At 39.9% G+C, this 8,785-nt stretch overlaps 2 protein-coding genes across 2 annotated transcripts in view; one reads left to right on the forward strand and one right to left on the reverse strand.

Moving 5' to 3' along the window:
• The window catches only part of hacd1 (3-hydroxyacyl-CoA dehydratase 1), a 7,578-nt gene extending 7,142 nt beyond the window's left edge, over positions 1-436 (reverse strand). The window contains exon 1 of the mRNA XM_017406629.3: positions 281-436. Coding sequence (XP_017262118.1) covers positions 281-399 — 119 coding nt within the window. The 5' untranslated portion in view covers positions 400-436. The remainder of the gene's footprint in view (positions 1-280) is intronic.
• Positions 437-2,559: 2,123 nt separating this feature from the next.
• On the forward strand, positions 2,560-7,704 carry LOC108230375 (transmembrane protein 236). Its single transcript, XM_017406470.3, has 4 exons — positions 2,560-2,879; positions 3,095-3,167; positions 3,796-3,919; positions 4,803-7,704. Exons 1-4 carry the CDS (start codon positions 2,608-2,610, stop codon positions 5,480-5,482), a joined length of 1,149 nt encoding a protein of 382 aa, XP_017261959.1. The 5' UTR covers positions 2,560-2,607; the 3' UTR covers positions 5,483-7,704.
• The last annotated feature ends 1,081 nt before the right edge of the window (positions 7,705-8,785 follow it).

Genomic DNA, 8,785 nt, shown 5'->3' on the forward strand with positions numbered 1-8,785 from the left:
CCCCCCCCCCCCCCCCCCAACCCAAAAGAGAAAAGAAATCTCTCTTGGCTTCTCATTAAACCCGTCTTCACTTTGGAAGCGCTCGCACCAAGTTTCCACCGACTCCGGCTGCTCGATCCTTCGAGCTGAACAGGCACTTTCAGCTTGACGCACACACTCATACACGCACACGCGCAGTCCTATAAACAGCAACACACGCTTGCTGTTTTTTTTTGTTTTTGTTTTTTTTCATGGAGCGGACCAACTTAGTCCGCTTTTCTTATTCATAGTCTGCACGTACCCGGCGGTCATGGCGATGTTGTAGAAGGTGAGCCATGCGGTGACGAGGGCGCTTTTCGTTCTCTTCTTGTTGTTGTTTTCCTTCTCCTCAACCGTGCCGTCCTCCTCGCTGGACGCCATGGCACCGGGGGGCAGGGAGGGGAACGGGCAGGGAGCTGACAGCTGGTGGTGGTGGTGGGGGGGTGGAGCAGCGGGGTCATCCATCCATCTATCTATCCGCCCCACGGAAAGCCCCCCCTCCTCCTCGCGTCCCCCGCGGGGCGAGTGCGTGGCCTGCTGGTGGGCCGGGGACTTGGTGGGTGAGTGAACTGACAGCGCACTAACAGACAGTCAGGGGTGGTGTGACAGAATAAAACATAATAAATATATAAATATATATATAAAAATGAAAAAAACAAAAAGAGCAGCAGTAGTTGGTCCACTCGGGTCACGTGGCTGCCAGTCATTTCAAAGTGGGGTCAAAAAGGTTTGTGATTATCAGCCAGATACTTCCGGTTAGAAATAGGAAAGCGCAAAGAATTAGTCTGAGGATTCCACGGACTTGCATTTGGTCAGTGAATGAATGAATAAATGAATGCATCGAACTAAGAAGTGACCGAATAAATGAAGAACTTGAAACTAAATGAATGAACTAATGATTGAATGCATCATCACTGTTTATTTTTGTTTTAAAAAAAAGTAACCCTTTTAACTTTCATGTTTTAACTTGTTTGCTGAGGGCAATAAAGATTACAGTACAAAAGTACTGATGAAGACAGACAGTGGCTCAAACTGCATTAAAATACAACACACTTTTTTCACTTTTTTCTTTTTCTGATTAAACAGCAGCACCAAAAACTAAACAACTGCCTTTCACATGTTGGATGCACACATTGCTCTTACATTGTTTTGTAAGAAAACTCTGAATTGAGGAACTATAAATGCAGGACATACAAAATGCAGTTTATTTACAGCACTGTTTTTGAATTATTAAAAAAGTGAAGCAGATCACACGTTTCCCATCAAACTGATGCTGTCAAGAACAATTAGCTCTTAGTAGGTGACCACAGTTGAGTATCTGAACATCGGGCAGCATTTCTGCACTGGTAAGTTTATCAAAGTTTCCTCAGTTTGTTTTAATGTGATCAGGGTAAATTGCCATGTTTACATCCCAGAGTTCTGCAAAAGCAAGCAATGCTTTTCCATCAAATGAACTGTTTGAAATGGTTACAGCTGTAAACAGTGTGAGTGGTTCATTTTGGGATTAGCTGCACCTCTTAGTGTAATCCTGCACAAAGTCCAGTTTTAGACATAAGGTAAACAGTTGACCTCTTATCAGTGTTGACATTTGATGCTGAAACCTTGAACTGTAAGAAGTTTGTAGTTATGACAACAAGCAGGGATGGTGTGCAGCTCATCTACAGGCTGTAGTGGTCTGAGTTCTGCTCTCATGAGGCACTGCCTGAGAAAGTGCACTGCTGCAGAATCTAAAATTAGCTCTCCTAATGACACCATGCAGAACTGTGTGTAAACTAAAGACAGAACCAGATACAGTTCACACCACCTAATACCTAACCTGTTACTCAACCAGGCTGTCGGGTTTCTGAGGTCTGCAGCTGCACGGTGTCCAGCTGTTTGGAGCTGAGGTCAGGCACACCTGAACTCTGTTTTCAATTTGAATGGTTTGTTTTTGGATGTCTTATTGAAGAAACAAAATAAGACAGAAAAAAGTCTTAGTCAAATAAAAAAGCAAAAACAAAAGTATGCTGAAAGATAAACATACTGTGGATTTCAGCTTATGTTTTACAGTAACATATTTTGGCCACTAGATGGCAGCAGATAGATAAATAAAAAGTACCAATATATGTTTTTTTATATAAATATACATATATGTATAACTAGCCTGGAATATTATTTTACTAAAGGAAGTGTTAACTCCATTGTTGCCTCTGAGATAAATTACAGTTATATACTCCATTAAAGTTATTGTGATATTAATTTCAGAACTGACTGATTGGTTGGTTCAATTCAAAATGATTCCAGTTAAATGGTTGTTTTACAGTCACATCCTTCAAGGAGCAGAGGTGGACAAACTCTGTTTTTATTGTGCATAAAAACAGACTAAAAGGTAAGTTGCATCCCCGTCACACCGAGGTACACAATGCCTAGTGCAGTGTAAGCAGTTGGGTGAGCAGAGAGCCAGGACTGTGGTGTGTGGAAAATGCTAGTGGAGGCAGACAATGCAGCAGACCGAGGCCTGACCAGCCATGAGAGGGACAGGGGTCGCCTCACTGCGACAACAGCCCCCCGTCTCCCTCCCTTCTTTCTCTTTCTGTGACCTGCCACAGGATGGGCAAGGGGAGCACGCTGAAGTTCGCCCTCTGTGAGGTGCTGCAGTTTGCAGGCCTGTGTGTGCCGCTCTTCATTGTGATGCAGAGATTCGCCGTCATCGTGGCAAAGGTGAAAACGTCTGCGCGGCCTCCTGGCGATGCCAGCACAGCCTACTGGCTGATCGTGGCCTCCTCCATTGCCTACGTCACCTCCACCGCTCTGGTGATCTGGGTACCCCTGAAGTATATGGTCTTTATGAAGAAGAAGTTCCTCATTGGGAGGAAGAAGTGGTAAGTTTCAGTGGAGTCAGCCATGGTAGGTCATCAGCTGAGATCCCAGTGCAGCTCTGACTGGGACCTGACCAGCTGCTGTGAGTCTGAACCGGTCTGTGGCTGACATGGATAACACTTGGCTGATAAATACCATGAGCTAGCAGGTCCTAAACCTGCTTTTGTCCTCCTCTCTTACATTTGTTGTTTTTTCTTCTCTTTTGTCCTCACATCAGGAGACCCGTGGCCCTTGTATATGTGATCCTGTCCACATTACCCTGCTTCGCTTTTCTCATTGCCAGCTCTGAGGTATAACATGCAGTAGGTCATTTCTCATTTTAATTACTAGTTACATCACTTTATCTTTGCTTTGATTATTAAATTTACCCTGAATGTTGTAATTTTTGGTTACCAAGTAGATAATCTTCAGTTTTATTCTAAATAAGTAAAAAAAAAGGTCTTAACAAAGGTGATTTTTGGCACATTTAGCTGGTGAGTGGAATCACATTTTAAGCCCTTTGAAAGTGGATCAAAGGTGATGATTTGTGAGAATCCTCTTGTTTCTCAGGGGGACCTAATGGATAAGAAGCTACTGATAAGCAGCTTGGTTCCTCTTCCTGTCCATGTTGTCAAATCATCTGTCCATGAGGCACATTTTCATTTCCTCACTGGCTGCAGCCCAGGCTTTATTTGCTGCTTTATGTAGTTTTCTCCAAAGTCTGATCTGACCCGTTGGACCTTTCTTATCTGGTGTCTTGTCCAAAAGAGCCATAAATTCTGCTACGATGACCAACTTGCCTGCTTTGTTCAGTGTCCTGTTGGCGTGAAGTACTGACTCAGGCAAATACCAGAGATGCAAGTGATATAATGTAGCACACAGAGTTTAAGAGGAGCGTTCAGGTTATATCTACTGCATGTTATTTCGTTGTTTGTCCAGGTCCAAATAAACAACAACATAAAACACGATACATTCACGGAGCTCCCCGTGTCACTAGTCTTCTTCTCGTTAATCTGCATTGATGTTGTGGAGAGGATCCGCCACTGCAGACTGACCGGACAGGGTGAGCAAAACTACCAACACGTTACACAAATCAATCAGTCAGCTATACATCCTGAACTTTCCTCTGCCAACTTCCATACAGTTACCAGCACTGTGGGAGTTTGGACGTAACAGTGAACATCATTTATACAGAACAATGTAGAACCTGAGGTTGAGTTTTTTTTTTATAGCTTTGGTTTTATTTTCACAGTTCAAATATTTAAGCCCTACTGAAGAATTTGAGCAGGAATTTTTTTATGAATTTCTCCAAAAGCAGGGGTTTCATTTCTTCCAAAACAACTAGAGTGTTCCTCAGAAGAATGCCCCGGAGACTTTTTTTTTTTTTACAGAACTGCTGTGGTAGTTAGAAAATGTTTTGTTTTGTTTTGTGGGTAACTAAAGAGGAAGGTGATGTGACATCAAGGTGCTGTAACTTCGAAACTTATCGAACATATTTTCTCATGATTGCAAAAGGCAGCATGTCACCTATTTAAGACCTCATTTAATGTCTCTTTTTCCTTGCATTGTGTTGGATGTTTCAAATTGGAGATAATTCTAGACTGCAGGCAAGGCAAAAATAAATAATATGGAGCTAAATGTTGCAGCGATAGGTACAGAATATGTTTTCTTTCAGAATTAAGCAACATCTTTAGTGAAATAGGCAACCTGAAGAGAAGCCTGATGGTCCCTCTTCTCTTTAATCTTAACAATGTGTTTATAATATCTAAAAATAACTTAACATTTGATGCTTTTATACCAAAGCAAGCAATTTCAGTCCATCTTAAAAGGAGCTTGGTATGGATATAACAAGTACTTTAAATTAAATATGTGTTTCAGTCATTTGTGAAGCATCTAATTTGTTTTTTCTTTTTTAATATTGTTTATTTTTTCATTATTCTCTTCAGCTAATAACATGGAAAGAGATGCAGAAATTCCCTCCACTGTCCTGACTCATGTAGAACAGATAACACCGGTGACTCCCATCAGTCCAGCTGTGCCCGGCCAAGGCGGACCCACTCCCATGCAGCCTGGCGCAAACCAGCTCAATGACAGGAACCAGAATGGAGCAGGAGCTCGACTAGAAACCAACGGTACAGTCCTTGGACCAGCGACCCCTGGCAGGCCTTTCAGCGTCTCGGGGCTGAACTCACGATCGGCGAGCACTACAGCGTATCGTATATCCCCGTACACCTACACCGGCCCTCTGAGGTTCCTGTGTGTCAGCGACGCCCGGGCGGATGTGTTTGTGGACAGCTTCATGTTCTGGATGGATACGGTGGAGATGGTGAGGGTGGCGGGACATCCTCTGGTCTACTACTCTGGCTGGGTGTTTCCCATCTACATCTTCAGCTACGTGTCTTGCCTTCGAGTGGTGGTCATGCCCAACACACCCCTTCTCTCCTCTCTGGGGGTGGCCCTGCAGGACTTCCCCTTCTTCTTTGTGCGGATCGGCCTTATCGCCCTCTTCGGTTTTGTCACACCCATCCTCTATCTGATGAAGAACCTGTTGGTCTGTCTGGCCTTTGTCTATTTCAACTTCATGACCAAGCTGAGGGTCTTCAACACAGAGAGGATGTTCTTTTGAGACCAATGCTGCAAAGACAAGGAGTGCAACATCGAAAGAGTTGTTGGGACACAAGAAATGCAGGCTGATGGAATTCAGAAGGTGGTTGTACTAGCTCTTTATGAGTTTAAACTTAGTATTGATGGTAAGAACAAAATCATAAATAAATATATAAAATGGGATGCACTTCAACTAAATGTTTATACATGATGACTGTCACGTGGTACCTATTGTGTACCCAACTGATATTAAGTTTACTTATAATAAAGCATTAGTTCATATATTTCAAAATGTGGTTCTATAGGAAAGTGATGAAGAAATATTACCTTACTTGTTGTTGATAGCTCTTTGAACAACCTCACTTTGGAGAAAAAGAGTTCATTTCTGATCAGACCAACAAGAGGTTTGTCCAAGCAGGACCAAGATCAAAGTGGACTGTAGATTCTCAAAAATGTCATAGCATGATTTTATAAACCTTTACATCATTGATAATTTTTGCATTACATGGTTGTATACTTAGAATTCTGCTGTTTTGTAAATTCAAATAGCAGCAGCTAGCTATGGCAACAGCAACAGGGATATTATATATTATATTTCTGCTGGGATAACTGTGTAATGCATGGAAGTGTTAAGGTTAATAAAATAGTGTTCAAATGAACTGCTATGAAACTTTTGAGACTGAAGCTGTTTTAAGAAAGGAGCAATCTACTTTGATCTTGGCCCGAACCAGACTAGCGTTTAGCTCATCAATCTGATCAGAATTAAACTTCTGCTCCGCACTGAGACCATTCGAAAAGCTACCTACAACAGGTAAGATATTAATTGTTCCTAATTTTTCTACCGAACCCCACATCAAAAGATCTAAACTATCCCTTTAAACTTTGCTCAAATAAAATTAATAAAATACGTTACAGTAACATATAAAAAAGAACAAATCTCACGAGCCTACAGATATATTGCATAATATTTCAGTGAATGGGACAAGATGAAATATGATTTACAGCATGAAGCAAACTAAAATGTTGTTTTATAAGTAAATCTTATAGAATGGCAAAGTGTTAAGCAATTTGCTTCCTGAGATTTGTGTTTTTACTGTTTTTACTTGTTATATATTTTTAATTGGCCTGTGGCCATGCAAATTTTTAAGGTTTAAATGATCCAAACATGTTCAGAAAGTAATTTCTTTTATAAATATTTCATCTAAACTGGGTCAGAATGAAACTTTCCCTCACTGTTTCTTTTCACGGGCCAAATGGGAGCTTGTAGGCAGCAGAGTTTTTGTATTAAATTACTTGTGTGTTACGCTTTGTTCCTTAAATGTTCAAATTTATTTTTTTACCTTTCAGTACCCCTCACCCTCAGCAAGAATGGCACTTTGGAAACGTGTTTTTGATGTCACTTAAAAGACAATTGCACATTTTTCTACCATTATAAGGTGCAGTGAACATGTGAACATGTAACAGATTAAAATTATGTTGTTTGTGAGATTTCTTTCCTTTTTTTTTTTTTTGCTAAGATACATGAGAAAAGAATGAATAATTTATATGAATGTTATGTTTATTTTGGTAAAAATAAAGAAGCTTTAAAAATATTTTACCTTTCATTTGTCATTTTTCCGTTGGTGTGTGGATGTTTTTGACCTCTACCTAAACCTTTAAAGCTGGAATTTATTCGATTTCTTCCAAACTGCTCCCTGAGAGAAAAGCTTACCAATCATTCTTCTGAAAAAAACATACTCTTCACAGAAGAAGAGCAGCAGAGGACACTGTGTCGCCACACATGAACAACAAGCTCAGATTCAACACAAAACAGTCAAATTTAACACATTCATATTGTCAAAAGTTAGTTTAAACGATGCAAGTAGCTTAAAAGCCTCATATAAAATGTTGATTCCTTTTTTTTGTGTTTACAAAAAAATTTTTTAATCATCTTTTCTTTTAATCAAAATACATTTGAGGATTTATACAGGTGCTCTGTCACGTGTGCAAAACCACTGGGACCCAACTTGTGTGCATGCTCATATTTTTATCATTTATGGGTGAGCTGCACCTCATGTTTGACTCACCAGTCTATTGTTTCACTTTAGTCCTGTAAGTGGTGATAAATTAAAACGTTTTTGCAATTTCTCACCAGACGTTTGGTTCAGTTCTTCTGTCCTTATAGCCCCTGGGTGATAAAATCTACAAATGTGGTTAAACAACAAATGCACTGAGGTAGTATGTGATTAAAGCTGGTAATCTTGTTGTTTTCTTCTGCTTATGATCAAACATGTGATCCTCTTTGTTGTGTTTTTGACCACACCCTTAATGACAGTTTTCTAAGTGTGCATACAGCAGGTCACAATAATTTTTTTTTTTTATGTATGACTTTTTAAAATTTTATTTTTAAAGCACCAAATATGTCTGTGAGCCTTAGGTCTTTAAATTTGACAGAAAATAAATTAAAGATAGTATAAACACAGGGCTTTCAGTTTTAACAGATTGATCTTTAGGGAGATCAAAAATGCCAGCACACAAAAATACAGCAGCCACTCTCACTTTGAAAAAATGGAAAAGGCCATNTATATATATATATATATATATATATATATATATATATATATATATATATGCTAAAATTAGGCTGAGATTTGTTGCTGGGAATTAAGACCAAACTGAAACAATCAGTGGAAAATATAGACTTCCTATCATAGTGGGGAACTGAAACAGGGAACAGATGATGGCAGAAAAAGTAATGTGCTAAGAGATGAAGATGGTATCCACCTAAAAAACCTGGTATCCGTCTAATAATAACCTACACAGTCTATACTTCCACTTTCTCTCGCTCTTTTTCATTCCTTAGAATGAAAATGGGTTCAAATGCATTCTTTATGGCGGCAATTACATACAAAGCAAAATTCATTCAATTCAAATCATTATTAAACTTAATGAGCAAACATTTGTTGCTACAGGCAGATAAGAAAGTTGTGCTGCATAACTCGAGTGTCCTACATCTGCAGCACATCTCTGAGCGCAACAGTAAGCAGATGATGGAGGTGGAGAGGAGAAGTCTGAAACTCAGCTCCCTCAACCTCTGTATCGACTGCAGTAAAAATGACAACCATGGACCAGTACAGCAGTGCTATAGAGACCACAAAACAGCCTAATCACAGAATAATGAGCCACACAGATCATTTAAAGAGTAAGTTCCTGGTACCTGGATCTAATGGCTAATCTCCTGACATCACTATGTTTATATCAAATCAATATCAACCAGAACGTATAACTTCTTCAAACAACTCTGCTAAATCCCACTAACACTCATCTGGACAAGATAAACAGATTC

Source organism: Kryptolebias marmoratus, linkage group LG21, assembly GCF_001649575.2.
Source record: "Kryptolebias marmoratus isolate JLee-2015 linkage group LG21, ASM164957v2, whole genome shotgun sequence".
NCBI classification, from domain to species: domain Eukaryota; kingdom Metazoa; phylum Chordata; class Actinopteri; order Cyprinodontiformes; family Rivulidae; genus Kryptolebias; species Kryptolebias marmoratus.